The sequence below is a fragment of the Pyxicephalus adspersus genome, chromosome 3, assembly GCF_032062135.1.
Source record: "Pyxicephalus adspersus chromosome 3, UCB_Pads_2.0, whole genome shotgun sequence".
NCBI classification, from domain to species: domain Eukaryota; kingdom Metazoa; phylum Chordata; class Amphibia; order Anura; family Pyxicephalidae; genus Pyxicephalus; species Pyxicephalus adspersus.
In genome coordinates this window covers 19,298,970-19,315,592 of record NC_092860.1, presented here as the reverse complement: position 1 = coordinate 19,315,592, position 16,623 = coordinate 19,298,970, and the positions used below count along the sequence as shown (strand labels likewise).

The window sequence follows — 16,623 nt, the reverse complement described above, 5'->3', positions numbered from 1 at the left end:
AACTCACTGTAACATCAAAGGTAACACATAAATGTACTTGTGCTTAAAATGAATAACTATAGCATACAGCCATTAGACTGGTCATTTATTTTTACGTGAACAAATGATTGTAGAAACTGCCTGCAAAAGATGAGAGAATGTTAACATATTCCATTGTCCTATATTCTGTCTCTAGGGAGTATTTAGGGGAACATACATACTCTAAGACTAGGTACACACGTGCAATGGTTCTTATCCGACTAGTGGCTCAGGGCTGATATCGGACAAGAATCTTGTGTGTGTACAGGGCTCATGGTCCATCGACCAAACTACCATCCTAGAGGATACACAGATGATGGATGGCAAATGATTGTAATGGAATTGAATGGGAAGACAGCACATCCGTCGTTCTCCCCCTCCCCTCTCCATAGAGCAGAATGGTGTTGTATATACAGCGCTCGTTCATGCATCGTGCAGTCGTTAGTCTTTGGAAAGGATCGTGAAAGATCCTTTCCAATGACAACTATTGCACTTGTGTAAATACCCTAAGTGTATAGGCTAACAAAGACTATGTACATGCAGCAGGTGATTGTTGCCCAACCCGAGCGGTCCTGCTGGTCTTGGATGAAAATCTAATGTTACAGCAGTCCTCCAATGTCATTTATCAATCTGCCCTGGCCCTGGGGGCAGAGAACAGCAGGGTATCACTCACTTATCCCCCTTCCCTCTCCATAGAACAGCCCAGTTTGTATCAAAAAGACAGGGACAGTGATCTGATATCTATCTGACATTCTTATGGGGCTTTAGGCTGACCATAATAAAATATTAGCTAGCATGACACAGACAAAAAATGCTCTTATCTTAGAGCATACTTAACTTGCACTTACCCTTCTAATAATGCATATTAGAATATCTGAATGTCTCACGTGTTACTCACCATAATATTTACTTCACATTGTCATATCATTATATTATAAGGGTAATCCTCTACAATTTAAGTTGTATCTCAATCCTAAATACATATTGTGTGAGTCACTTCTCAAACGAAATATCTTCTATACACACAAGAACCCAATGGATGCCCACACCCCAACATGTCACCACTCCCCATAAACATGAAGCCTGTCTGTATATATAGAGCTAAGAACTTGGTGCAGAACAAAGTGCCATCACGATGAAGACAACACAGATTTTCTTGCTCCTGGGTATCCTGCTCCCACTATGCACAGTAGTCAGCAGCTTCTCAATCAAAAACAATGACAATGGTAAGTTACATAAAGCAAACTTTACAACTTTGACCACTTTAAGGGTCAGTCATCCCAAAAGAAATTTTCAAATATAGGTGAAGGCCTGGTGGGGTAAAGTCCCTGCTGGCTCTTTAATTTATTTGGAACTCTACTAGGACTTTAATGACCTCCCTCCAGTTCTGCTGCTGCACAGTTCCAAGTTTCATTCATTCATGGTAAATTTGTTTAGTATGTGGGCAATTCTAATCTTCTGGCTGCATTCTGTATATTATATTATCTTACGATCAAACATTATGTTTGTGAGACGATTAGTGGGGCATTATATTAACAATAAATTTTATACAGTGTCATACTTGTTTTGCACATGTATTTCTGTTATATGTCTACATCTATTTAAATATTCACCTCTGTAAGACAACTCCTGTATGTATTTAGAGACTATTTGGCCAGGATGATAATTATTTAAAGGATTCACTCAGAACTGCTATTTACCTTATTAGTTCATCATAAGAGTTGTCAACTGTAATTTAGTTCTTGGTTCTGCACTCCTGTAGTCATTATGATATCTAGTCTCCCTATTTTATTTTTTTTTATTTTTTATAAATTGTTTAAAAACTATGTCAGCCTGGATAAGGAATCTAGAGTGGAATGTTTTTTTTGAAGTTTGGGAATTCTTTATAGATACTCTTCCCTCTCTCACCAAAAACAGAATTATACAATCTTTCCAATTGACATTCTGATACATATATATATATAACAAACAATTACCCATCTGCTAGTTGTTGATAATCTGCCTGTTGCTGGTATTATCTGCACGCTATTTGACTATTTTGGAAATATCTGCACATTATTCTTTACAGAAACAATGTCTTGAACTTCATCATGCCAAAGTGCAACTAAGCTACATCCCCAAAATATTTCCACCATTTTCCCCAAGCCCCAGGGAAATTTAAGGCAAGCTCTCCTCCAAAGTTCCCTTGAGGTAATACTGGCTGTCCTATGGACATTGTGTCAGTTAACTAGATACAACTCACTAACCCATTAATTATATCTGCAGAGAGATCTAACAAATGATAACCACCCAAATACAATCAGTACATTAAATCTTCCATCATTTAATCATAAGAATCAATAAAGATTTTTTTTTAAATAACAATTTATTTTATATTCGAGCCCCTTACTGTTTGGGGTAAAATCTCTTCTGACATAGGTAGTGTTTGGAGGGTGGGATGCCAGGATGACTTTTTCTGTTTCCTATATTATACCTCTCAGATCTGGGTTTGTAGTGTTCTAGTGCAGTGGTCGCCAACCTTTTCGGTCCCGCAGACCACTAAAATTACCGACTCCTGGGACACAGCCTGCCCACTTCCTTGAGCCTGGCATTTGTATAGGGGACATGGTCCGCGGTTGTGGCCAGTGCGCTCACCAGCGGGGTCCTTCTCCTGACCCTACCCAGGGGTGCAACGGCCAGAGCCACATACCACCAAAATTTTCTTGCAAACAACGAGTGGTCCATGGACCACTGCTTGGCAACCGCTGTTCTTCTCCACTGGGTCACATGCCATATTTCCATGCTCTTTGATAAAGTATACATAAAAAATTACTGAGAGAGCTGGAACCCCTCAGTAGCCATGGCAAATATAGATTCTCAACTCAAATTTAGAGATCTTACTGAGGAATTTACACATTTGGCAGGTTCACACATTGGCCCTGATTTATTAAAGCTGTCCAAGGCTGGAGAGGATACACTTTCATCAGTGAAGCTGGGTGATTCAGCAAACCTGGAATGGATCTGGTCCAGGATTCAAAACATTTACTAACAAATAGCAAAGAACTTTTAAGAAATCCATTCCAAGTTTGCTGGATCACCCAGCTTCACTGATGAAAGTGTATCCTCTCCAGCCTTGGACAGCTTTAATAAATCAGGCCCATTATGCTTAATGGTTAGCATTGGTTAACACCATCCCAACACATACCCAAGGCAACAAGCCTGTTTTTTATTGGATCTGTGCCAGCGGCAAACGCAGACAACAGCCCCCGTGCGTGGGCATGGGGTAACATGTGGCGTTTGCTCCTTCTTTCATCTTCTACTATTTGTTTCTCAGGCTGAAGTGGCCACTCGCCAGGCCGCAATTAGTGAAGGGAGCATTAACCTTGTGTAAGACCTCAAACCTACTGACACAGAGCTTACACAGGGTTTGGGCACCCGGATCAGGCACAGGAAAATATTGGTGAGGTAACACATTGCTTTTCCAGTAGAATTTGTTACTTTGTGCTGGATGGGCAAAGCAAAAGTATGACATATTGCAAATCCCACAATTACACATATTATGTTTTTAGGTTGTCAGTAGCCAATTATGTTGACACGTGTATAATAGGATTATTTTGTAATGTCTCTTTCTAGGTTTTACGAAACCAGGAGTCTGCCCACCAGAACGCTATTATATCAAAGCCAGTACTTCTGAGAACATCATCAAAGCCTGCAAAAATGACTCTGAATGTCCAGGTAACATGAAGTGTTGTGTGGACAATCAACACACATGGTGCAAGCCTCCTGCCCAAGGTAAGATAATGTTACCCAGGAATATAGAATGATACAAGAAAATTCCAACAGCTATGTCTGGCAAAGCTGACAAGATAAGATTTCTGAAGCGTGGTTACAGAAAGCAATAAAAGGGATGAATAAAGCCAGTTGCCTGTGAATCAGAGAAGATGATGGTTCCATAAAAAATAGTTATGAAATAGGAGTGTGTGGATAAAATAAAGTTTCACCATTTTCATTTTACTTAGAGTAATATGGAATGAACGGGACAGGTTAGCACCAAACCTCAATAAACGATACCTTTAATTTGGGGAGATCTTCTATAGTCCACAGAGAGTACAGTACAGCAAATTTCAGCTTTAAAGATCATGAAACAATTAAAGGCATTTTCAACAGACTTTTGATTTTTTGCAGAAAAGGAAGGCAACTGCCCTAAACATGATCCTATTTTGACGACCAAACAATGCAACGACAACTGCACATCCGACAGTGAGTGCAAAGGAAATTTAAAGTGCTGCTTTCATGTGTGTGGAAATACTTGTGTTTCTACCCAAGAGAACTTCGGCAAACCACTTACAGAGATCGCAGCAAGTAAGTTCAAATAGTTTTGCTATTTTCACCTTTAAGACCAATTCTGTCTATTGCATTACAGTAAAGAGGTAAAAATGGGAACGTGTTCTCGAAGGATTAAACATGTCAAAGTGTTGTTTTATGGGAAGGGTTTAGCTATATATATATAATTACTGAAATACATGAACATTTTGCTTTCTGCAAGTACAAATATATACCTGCTGATTTGTCAGAAATGCACAAATCACAGCCTTTTTGGACTAGATGGTGTCAGAGGTTGGACTAAGTCGTCACCCTTCAAGTACAAGTTGAGTCCCAAGTCCTTGACACCAAGATCCAAATCAAGTCTCAAGTCACCAATAATTTTTCCAAGTCGAGTCCCGAGTCAAGTCACTTCATTTATCCCCATTTTTCCCCATATAGAAACAGGAGCTCTGATCCTGTTCTTGAGCATAGGATCGTATTCTAAGTCCACTGATTTCTCCTCTGTAACTGAAGTAGGAAGGAAAGAAGACAATGAGGCTTCTGTAACACAGCCTTCCTCCCCGCCCCTTCAGCTGTCAGAGGAGAAAACTCAGAACGCAAGGAAGGCGGGGAGGAAGGCTGTTACAGAAGCCTCATTGTCTTCCTTCCTTCCCCCTTTAGCTGTCAGCAGAGAAAGCAAGTCGCGAGTCGAGTTGCATGTCCCTGGGGAAAACCTCAAGTCTGGTTGCAAGTGGTTCATTAGGCGACCTAAGTCGGACTCGAGTCCAAGTCGCGCAATTTGAGTTCCAACCTCTAGATGGTGTCAGTCCTGCCTTGTAGTCCTAAATAAACTCTTTGAAGACAGAGAGAATAAAAAAGAAGCTACATTTCTGACACAATCAACAAGGTTTTTTTGTTTGTTTTTTTGCATTCATAAAACAGATATAACAAAATGCTTCTACAATGCAATAATATTTTTTGGAATTAGGTAGGTGCTACCCAAAGTAGATCTGATGCCCCCCTAGGACTGCCAACCTCACCCTCTCAGTTGTATCATATGTTTGACATGCCAGCTCTGGATTAAAGCTTCATATTGCTTCTGCCAATTATTCTATATTTATATTAAATTGTTTTTTTCAGGAAACGGATTCTGCCAACAAGATGCTCTTTACAGGTGTCTAAAGGCTGATAGGATTAGCTGTGATGAAAATTCATGCATTGATGGTTATAAGTGTTGCCCTCACATCTGCCGTGTAGAATGTCAGAAAGCTCTTCCAGGTAAAACCCTGTAATAAATGAAACTTCTTTAGATAAGTTCTAAACTCTATCCAAGAACACATACAACTAGTAAAGGGCTGCAAGCTGATAGCTCCGCTCCCCTGATTGGTCTTGCAGGTCTTGAAAATTCAGTCTCACCGGCCGAATTTACAAAGGCCATTCTCGCCTACATGTTTGATAAGAGAAAACGACCCAATTTGTCGCGAGACCGAATTTAAAAGATTTGCTCACTCATCCCTAGTTATGAATGCTCCTCACTGATTGTGGTCAGTACAGGGGCAGAGTGAACCAGTTTTCCATTGAGCTGGTCAATAGGTGCACAGGGGTTATGCCAGGGGTTATGGTCTATATCATTGATCATTGTATCATTTACCTAGCTGTGCACCTATCAACCAGCGTATGACCGGTACTGATGCCAGGACCATGGTTGATATCAAGAAGATATGTATAGTTTTCCTTGTCTTGTGCCCATCACGCTTATGCCAGCAAATAATCTGTATCAGGGAGATGTATAATATTTACCTGGTTGTGCACCCATCAACCAGTATATGATTGTCACTAATGCCAGATAAATGATTTATAACATAAGGATGTGTTAGGTTTATCTGGTCTTGCACTGATCCACCAGTGTATGACCACTTTAGTGCCAACTATTGCACATTTCTTAATGAGTGGTCTTATTCAATAACACAGCAGGAGAAAAGCACTGATGGCAAACCCACTGTAACCAATCATTGATAGAGGACTAGTACAAGTTGGAATTCAAATGCACCCCTCACGTAGTATTCAATAAGCTTTTTAGTAGACATATAGACTATATGGAGAATGGCAATGAGGTTGTGATGGAGGTAGCACTTTCTCATGTCAGTGAATGGCTGTTCTGGGGGGAGGCAATACAAGTAGCTTCTACCCAGGGTACCCCCCTCCATCCTTAGTCAGGTCCTAACTTAGCCCTCTTTGCACATGTTTGCATCTTATTTTTTAGAAGATCACTGGCTGGCAGAACGGTTATTACTTTAATGTTTTTTTTTATGTTTTCTCATGTATTTCAGAAAAGGACGGTAAGTGTCCTGTAAATGCTGCCTGTCCTTCCGGAGCTCAGAACAAAGTCTGCACCTCGGATTATGACTGCACACTTTTGCACAAGTGCTGCTCTACAGCTTGTGGTCAGAGATGCCTGAAAGCAAATGACAGTAAGCATGAATTTATCTTCTCTAAACCAGCAGAATTCAATGGTTCTGTACTACACAGTTCATTATGGTTTTGATTTGAATAGAATAGGGTTTTTATTGCTCTCTTTGCCCCTATGAGGAGGTTTATCTTCTCAATGTGTGGTGTTGATCGCTGTCACCAAGACACAAAGAGATGACAAGAGAGATATATTCTTCCAATGGGGACACATGATCCAGTCGGCCCAGTGCACATAAACGCTTGATTTGCTGTTAAGCTATAAAATATCTATTTGTAATGACAAAGGCATTCAAGGTATTCAAAGCTTGTTATTGCCTACTACTTAAAATAGATGGAAACTCAAATTGGACTGGGACACAGTGTCGTCACCTGAATGACAGGATCTTGAAATAAAACCTGCAAATTAAAAAAAAAACCTTTTGAACTGTTTAGATTGATTGCATTTCCACCTACTCCAAGAAAGGACAAGGACGAGCCACCCAAAGCCCTTGCTTTTCCTAGAATACCCAATAAAAAAGAGAAGTGTTGGTGTGCCACCTATAGCATAGATGTTGATGAACAATGCAGAATATGGAGACCCCTTTCATTCACCCTTTGTTCTGGGTCACTAGATATGAATTGTGATGTTGCATGAGCCAGAGACATATGCCAAGGCAGTTCTGCTTGGGCTATTATCCACATTCCTGCATAGTTCTTCTTTGTGGTATCTTCATATTTATTGGCACACATTTCACCCATTGGCACCCATCCATAATTTATTCTCTCTTAAATTACTAATTTAATTACATAATTTATTCTCTCTTAAATTTACTCTCCTTAAATTATAGGTAGGCCACTGAGAATACATAAATACCAATAGTACTGTACATGATAATAAATAATGATTGATGCCTTTTTCTCATTTTCTGATTTTCTTTTTTTTAATTTATTTTGCAGTTAAACTCAACTTGTTTAATCCTAACAATCCCAGCGTCAATCTTGGATGAAGAGGAATAATTATTTCGTCCATTTGTTCATATTTCTATACTAACACTATGTAACTGATGTATTTACGGTCTGTATACATGGGTACTTGGTGATATATGTAGGTATATGTGTGTGATTGATGTTTTCCTTTGGTTGTTATTTGGTTTGTAGCTGCTATAAAATGTTTATTAGTTTTGAATTGAATAAAAGCCTTTGTCAGTTTATTCTATGTTGTCCTGCTACATTCGCCTTCACTTTGTCTTGGAGAAGAAATAAGAAGTAAAAGTTAATCTGTACAGAATGTAGGTTCTCATCACTTTATGTCTTGAGTACCATGGTTCACAGAAATAATACAGCGAGTAAATCTGCCCGGACATCATTAAAAACTAAAACGTTTTCACTTTATCCATACATTAAAATGAAGCAGAAGTTATTGAATAAAAAAAACTTTTTCCGAAACTTTTTGTCTGTGTTTAATCCAGCATTGTATTGACTATTATTTTTTTTTGTCTTAAAATCTCACCTCCATCTTAATACCAATTTACAAAATGATACCTGCTGTCTGCAGAGTGGAGATTCAGAAACTTATTGGTGGTGGGGATTCTAGAAAACATGCTAATATTTCTGTGGATTAGGGATGGGGATTTGCTGCTGACTGCACTGATACAACTAATAGGGGCTGTAGAACACTGAAATGTCTTTGTGCTCTGAATCAGCCATCAATAGGAATTATTCATTTCCAGTTCTGATTCAAGCCCAGGATAAATATATGATTGTTGATATGTGTTGGTCACAGTATACTATACTTAGAGGTTACCTACATGACTTTGACAACATAACGAGCAATCAGAGATATAAAAAAAAAAAAAACATTACTGGGATGACTACATATTAACAGGCACTTTAAAATTATTAATAAATCAAGCTTCTATTGAGAGATTAAGTAAGATTTTATTATTTACCTGGTTCTAAAAATACAGCTTGCCTGGTAGTTGTTCTTATATTTGACCTCTATTACTTTCTGAATCATTGACCCAGAAGGAGTATGCAGCTCAGATGTTATATAAAATTCCTTTGGTACATTAGCTGTATATCCATAGAGCGGAATAGATGGTTATGGAGGACAAATGCAAGGACTATCATGTGCAGACTGGTGCTAAAAAAGGGGTCCAAATGCTGCAAATGGCAGCAAGATGGGGGTAAAGTCCTATTATAGGCATTCATTAGCACACTCCAAGATTCCATAAGGATTTATGCTCCCCATTGAAATGGGGGGTGGATATATTTGTAAAATTTCAAAGTACAGTAGACTTTGGACTATCCGGCCTAATGTGGCGGAAGGGCAGGCCAGTTAAAAAAAAGGCTGGATGTCCGGAATTCTGTTAATACAGTACAATACTAACCTCAACACACAGGCCAGTGCTCCGCAAGCCACACCGGGGACATCCGACACAGAACAAGCGGAGCTGGAGAAGTGACGGGGATGTCCCAGCTGCCTGCACATCCCTTGTCCGGCTCCAATTCTTCTGTGTCGGATGTCCGCGGATGTGGCGTGCGGAGCGCTGGCCGACGCCTGCCTGCAACGCAACCGAGAAGCTCCTAGAAGAATTCTTTTTTTAAATGGGCCGGATAGTACGGGGTCCAGGTAGTTGCAAGCTGGATAATCGAGAGTCTACTGTATATGAGCTGGAATAATTAATATGAATAAATATATCCATCTTAAATTCCCCATAATGGCGAAACACGTCGGGTTAAAAAAAAATAATGGATTTTACGTATATGTTTTTAGGTAATCATGTGAACTGGACTTGCATAAAAATTTTCATTTAATAGAAGCATATGTATAGCTTTATATCCCGGGAACCTCACATACTTTGATGAGGTTAGGATAACCATGTAACTGTATTCTGCATATTCAATATTTGGTATGCACACAGTATCTTATGTTGTTATTAATTTTCCACTAAATTGTCCCAATATAATTCAGCCAAAAAAACCCATTCTGTATGTCTTTTAAAACATTTTGTCTAACAATTTGTAAGCACGAGGTGCCTAAGCACCCTCACATCCTAGAAACTGCACTTCTGTTTTCATTAGGAACTACAGATTATAGAGTATTGCTCAGGCACAATTACCATTTCCAGGTATTTCCTAGTTTCCGGAATGTAGACTCACGTCATTTCTTTTGAAGCTTTTGTAGTTTTGTTTCAAGGCTGCATTCCCAGAGTAAATTTGTAAATACCAATATAGGCCTGATTTGTGCATGCCCGAGATCAGACATGTGCATAAGGGGCTTTACCGTGCCCATCACATCCATACGCAGTGAGATACAGCAGCCTAAATCACCAAATCTCACATCTGCGCAGTGTGAGATCAGGTGACGTAAGCAGTAGAAGCAAAGAGAAGGAAAAAGATAGCAGAACCCAGCTGGGACAAAGTACAAAAAATCTTATATAAGCTTTAACAACTTAATGATGATTTCATAAGTCTAATTTATTATTATAGGTTCATTACCCACCATGTCAGGAGTTTCTGTGCATCTCCATACTCACCTTGCTCCCTCGTAAGCCTGAGATCATTGACGGGGGGTCAAGGATGGGCAGGGGACTCATATTCCCTCAAACATTCCCTGGTGGGAATCTATTAACCATGGACCTGGAAGAATACCACAGGGAGGGAATGTCAGATTCACTGCTTTATAGATAAAGTCCAAAGAAGAAGAAAGGTTTAAAGTAAACAGAAAATATCTGTTTTGTCTACTTCTGCAAAAACTAAACCTTGAAATGTCCAACTTTAGGCACTTTTGGAGCTCTAAAATCCTATCTGGTAATAGCATAATATACAGAGAGATCTGGGCTTCTGCCTTGTGTCTGCTTCTTCTAGTAAAAGAGGAGACCTCAGGGGATGTCTAACCATTATTATTACTGAACACTTTCCCCTCTCCTCATGCGGTGAACTTTTTAGGGCTGATAACACTGCTAGACGTATCACAAGCAGAGTGCACAGGACACTGAACAGCATTGGATGTCTGGCAGGATCAAGGGGTATTATAAACAGATTGAAGAAAATGCTTTCAATTTTCTGCAATACTTAAAGCCTATCTCTGGACACAATCTAATTCCTTTGCACCCTTCCTCACACTTCCCCACTAGGATTTTCATTTACACTTCTGTACACTCCTAAGCTGCAAATCTTCCAAACACACACTAGATGGTGCTAATAAACCACTAATGAGCCTGATTTAAGAAACTGCATCAGTGGACCTGGGTGATCCAGAAAACATGAAATGGGTTTATTAAAAGTCATTTTCTTTTTGATAGCAAATGTTTTCAATAGATTTGTACCAGGTTTGCTGGATAACCCAGGTTCATTGATAAAAGTGTATACTCTCTAGCCTTGGAGAGCTTTCATAAATCAGGCCCAATAAGTCTATATGTGGCTCTTATCACTAACCTCCCTGAAAAGGCTAACAGTCTGATTAACCAGTTCTTGGTACAGCCAGTATGGACCCCTAACTGCATATCTGCTTCAGGTCACAGTTTTTCATCCTAAAACATGCCAGACCAGCCTTTCTCAACCTATTTAGCCCCACCCCAGAGGAACCCTTACAATCACTCAGGTCCCAGGAAACCCTTAAAATAATATGAGGTCATTTGGAAAATATCCTATATGATGAAAGTCAACATGAAGAATGCCCCCAATGCAATGTTGCTCCGAATGCCACCCTTTATACAAAACACTACTTCCATGCTTGTGGCGTAGATCTGGAACTATGCAGGCATCCTTCGATTGTAGGACAGTCTGCCACAGCTCAAGGAATTTATAGCAATCTCTGGAGGAACCCTAAATATCAACAGAACCCCGGTTGAGAAGGATGTGCTAAACAAAACAAACAAGATTTACACTAACAAAAAAAAGCAGAAGTACAATCTGGTATACCATACAATAAAAACTTGTCTTTCAACTCCTTATTGCAATATGGGTATTCCACCTGCCTTTGGCATTATGTAATGTCACCTGTATAAAAACACAATTCCTATTTGACAATGCAGTCAGTTATGTTTGGTTGGGATGTACCCAGTTCAGAGCTGTACATGTGAGAAAAGTATTCCTAGTTTATTTACTGGCAATTAGAAGCTTATCCCCTGCTTGTTATACATCAAAGAGAAATTCTAGCAGCATCTTTATCAACACATGTTCAACATGAAAATGGGATCTAAATCTGGTAACTATTTCAGGAACTGGCTTCAAATAGGATTCTGTTCCTAGAACTAATAATGTGGCAAATCTATGAAAGTCGAGTGTAAATGTTTACTTAAATTCAGTAAATTCAATAAAGTAAATTCTTTAATGTCTATAGGAAAGAGACAAATCTATCTACAGAACATGTGTCATGCAAAGTGTTTCATGTTTGGTATCTATTTATTAGTAAGTGTGAAGTTTATCAACTTATCCTTAAAAATCATGGGGTCGGGATAACCACACTAGACAATGAGTAACTGTCAAGTGTTTTAGCCGTAAGTATCGTACGATCTTGTCCACTTTGTCTATCCTGACCCCATGATTTTTAATGTAAGTTGGTAAACCTCACACTAATGTAACAACGTATTGCTGTTATTTGTTATTTTTCTGAATACACTTTCTTTATATTTAGCCAAAAAAACCTCTCTTCTTCCCTTTGTACTATTTCTGCAATTTTTAAGGTGTGGCTAAACTCAGATTATTATCTGAAAATACGAGTGAGATCAAAGTATACTATACTCACACGAGATGTAGATAAACAAAATTATAGGTGCAAGTGGGGGTCTATTGTAGGCTAACCTCCCCTTAAGTTTTGTTATATCACCATCATACGATAAGAAATTATAACTGTCATTTCATGCTACACATAGCTATCCGCTTTCCTTCCTTGAAACCCAATAGCTGGGCTTCACATACCTGGCCGCTTACCTACTTTTAACCCTAACTTCTCAGGAATGGGGAGATGTAAGGACCTAAGAAAGTAGTAGCAAGAACATGTCCCCCTTGGATATCTGTCACAGGAATTGCATGAGCTGGAAGTATTCATTGCGGAGTCAATGGGGTTCAAGAAAGGCTAGCCGCTACCTATATCTGACATTATGCATTGTATGGTATGTGTAGTTTCTGCTTTTTGATTAAGAAGGGGTGTCCTAGGGCAGAAAAAAAGTATAAATTGGGCCCTGTTGATCCCAAAGCCCTTCAATTGGGAAATCGTAGTTGTAATTTAATAATGTTGTCCAGATTATTCAAAATTGTATAGACAGATAAAGAGTAAGAAGAAAAAAAGAATAAGGCTTGGTGGCAAATTGATTAGGAAAATTGATTTAACTTTTGAGATCAACCGCCTTAGAGAAACAAGATTAAGGGCAGACTTACAAAGTACTTGTTATGATGTGAACAGAAATCAATGGTTTATTAGATGTCCTGTTAGGTCTGACGCGTTTCGCCCGAGAAAACGGCTTTTCCAGGGGAGGAGGGGGCATCAGTTCATTTACAATAAATCAGTGGTCCCAAACTTTTTGGAGCTCACGGGCCACTAAATGCACAGACTCGTGTCACTCAAAGGGGAAGGAACTTTCCCCAGAGTGGCGCCATGATGCCAGAATGCAGACCGGGGGTTGGGAACCCCTGCAATAGATAGTTCATTATTGGTCTTATGTCTGAAGAATGTAGCGGAAATTAGCATCAATTTATACAGGTTTTTCATATAACTGAAGGAGTTTTTACAAAAGAATTTCCGACATTGCATTTCCAAAGGGTTACAGTCCGTTTCCTGCTGTGAAAAAGTAGAGCTCAAGCTACTACATACAGAATCTGTGGTCTCGCGGTGGCTAAACTTGGGGTTTTTCTACACAGAAGCAGAGCTAGGGCTGTGAGGGTATTGGAATCCTGCCACCAGTGGTGTGGGTGCAGGAGTGCAGAGCTAGGGGAGAAAAAAGTATAAATCGGGTCCTGTTGACCCTGAAGCCATTAGACATGGAAACCTTAGTTGTACTTTATTAATGATAGCCAGATTATGAATGCTCAAGCTTATAAAATGCATGAGTAATTCAGGCTTTATGTTTACTTATCACCAAGCTATCCAGCTGTATTTCATTTAATTAATCACCGACCAAGATATTTTTGAATCCTCACATATAGTTTACATGGGATGTGAGGTGTGGACTGACACATGTAAATGATCATTTTACTGGCATGGCTCCTAATCCTATAATCTTTTATAATCAATCAACCTGTTGTGGGCGTCATTTTCAGAGTTTGTTTTGCATAATAATAGATAAACAGGATTTACAGTCAGGTTTATATTACAGTGAGTTACATAAAAGTCATGATATGATTATAAAATCCTACAAAATGACCCATTTATGGGAAGGAGCACAATGCTGGGTCACTCAATGTTATGAATGAATAAAATAAAATGAAGACAAATGTAAAGCAACTGATCCATCAAAAAAAAAAATTGGAAAAAATATTATGTTGAGGAGTTGCAATAACTCAAAAAGATGAAAGGCTTCTTTTTACCCATACCTATTTATGAAAAACGACATGTTCTTTTTTTTTTTCCTTAGGGACATGTTTTTGGTCCCCCCATATGTTGAAGATGTATTTCAAATAGCTTATCATATGTAAGATACCTTCAAAACACAGAAACACATTGTTATCTGGTTCAACTTTTATGGCATAAGCATTTTTATGGGAATATATGTAAAATCCAATCCAGTATGACTTGTTAAAATGTATTTTGTTTACAAATAACAATTTCTAATTGGTCATTTTACTCCTAACCAATTGACAACTGTGTGCAGTCTTCACTCTATCAATGGGCTTGATTTATTAAAGCTCTCCAAGGCTGTAAAGAATACACTTTTATCAGTGAAACTGGATTATCCAGCAAACCTGAAATGGTCCAGAATTTAAAACATCTACTAACAAATAGCAAATTAAATCCATTCCAGGGTTGTTGGATCACCCAGCTTCATTGATGTTAAGTGTATTCTCTCCAGCCTTGGTGAACTTTAATAAATCAGGGCCAAATGTCTCAAACAGTATTAATTTGAATTAACTTTTATTGAGTGCAGCCCGGGGTACTGTTGTCCTTCTCTATTGGAAGGCTGTTGCTCTTAAGGCAGCAGTATTGCTGTTGGAATGGGTCTACGGTTTCCTGGGTACTGAGCAATATAATATTCATACTTATAATACCCTCCTAAATTTTGAAATAAAGGACATCTGACTTCCTGCCTAAGTTATTCTTTCAAGTTCTGAAACGGTGGAATAACCTTTCTTTATTATACTTAAGCACTGCTGATTTTGGCCAGGTGTGCAGCCTAAGTGTATCCACACTGCACAGCTGTACGTCGTCCAGCAGATGGCAGAAGAAGACTTGTAGACCCAACAAATCTAAGCATGCCAAGCACATGCGCATGCAGGAAGCTGTTGAGTAATTAGGGAGTAATTATAATACTTTATTTGAAGAGTATAAACTTTTTTATTTTGTAATTTCTAGAATTTTTTTATTAAGTGGGCGGTGGGGATAAAGAAGATTTTCGGGCGTAGCTCGAGATTGTTGTAGGGTGAACCCAATGCTAAATCTTTTCCAAGTGTATCTTTTTCTGTTTTTGAAATGTTGGGTGGTATGCTGCAGGGGGCCACAGGTAATTATGGGGAACATTCCTTAGCCTTTTTGGGCAGTTTTCAGAGTTCTATTACTCTACAACTCACAGAATGAAGAATGCCTCTGTCCTCCTTACAGATAGCCAAAAAGATCATTGGTGTCAATAGTAACTGACTTGAGGGTTACAAATTTATCATTGCTCAAGAAACCCCTAGAAACCTCTGGAGGAACCCTGGTTGAGAAAAATTGATTTGAAATATAGATCAGATGACAACTGACATGGACAACTGACACATACACCCAAATGACAAAGGTTGGAGTCACCCACAAAGCAGCATATAAGTCACCTAGTTCTCCAGCTTCTCAGGAAAGGACGTAAAAGATTTTTTTGCTTTGACTTAAAAGATAATTGTGTGATTTAGATTTGTCATTACATATAAATAGGACCATGCGATGATCCAGTCAAATTAAATAACTGAATATTTATGAAGATTTTCTTGGAAACCACCAATGTAATTCACATGTTTAAGATGTCAATGATATTTAAGAAGTTAAGTAGTAAACAGGTCTGTCAGAACATTCCATAAGCTCTTAAAGAAGAAAAAATATATCATATTCGTTAATAGTGCATTTAAAGAAACCCAGCGCTTTACCAATGCACAACAAAGTGACTGATGTACTTTAATCAAGGCAATCAGAAACTACATTACCTGGACAAAGAAGAACCACTCTAAAAGTTCATTGGATCTCCTTTATCTTTGATTACAGTATACATTTGCCATGGTATTGGTTTTTTAAGCCTATGCAATGTCAACCAGAGTTTATTGCCAACCAGAGTTTTATTTTTCAGCAAGATCTTGTATTGATGATGGGAGATTTGGACCTTGGCATAAAGTCTTCTCCAGCACATCACAAAGATTGTCAATAGGGTCTGGTCTGTGTGACAATGATGTCTCATGCTCCCTGAACCCCTGATCAATCCTGGCACTGTCTTCTTGGAATATGCTCATGCCATCAGGGATCAAAAAAGTCATTGATCAAAAACCTTGGTTATTTAGTATTTTCAGGTGGTCAGCTGACTTCATTTTTTTGGTCACATACCATAACAAAACCTTGACCAACTTAAGCAACCCCAAGTCATAACATTGCCCCCACAGGCTTGGGAATAGGCTTTTTTTTCGGCCAAGCAATGTATATTTAGATGTTTCTAGATTGCAGTTTGGATTTGATGGATTAGCTACTTTCAAGCAGCA

The 16,623-nt window shown here is 38.8% G+C and overlaps 1 protein-coding gene across 1 annotated transcript; it reads left to right on the top strand.

The window, feature by feature from the left end:
• The first annotated feature begins 1,152 nt into the window (after positions 1–1,152).
• On the top strand, positions 1,153–8,151 carry LOC140327668 (uncharacterized). The gene is made up of 6 exons (XM_072407037.1): positions 1,153–1,244; positions 3,631–3,789; positions 4,183–4,359; positions 5,443–5,580; positions 6,633–6,773; positions 7,708–8,151. Exons 1-6 carry the CDS (start codon positions 1,154–1,156, stop codon positions 7,755–7,757), a joined length of 756 nt encoding a protein of 251 aa, XP_072263138.1. The 5' UTR covers position 1,153; the 3' UTR covers positions 7,758–8,151.
• The last annotated feature ends 8,472 nt before the right edge of the window (positions 8,152–16,623 follow it).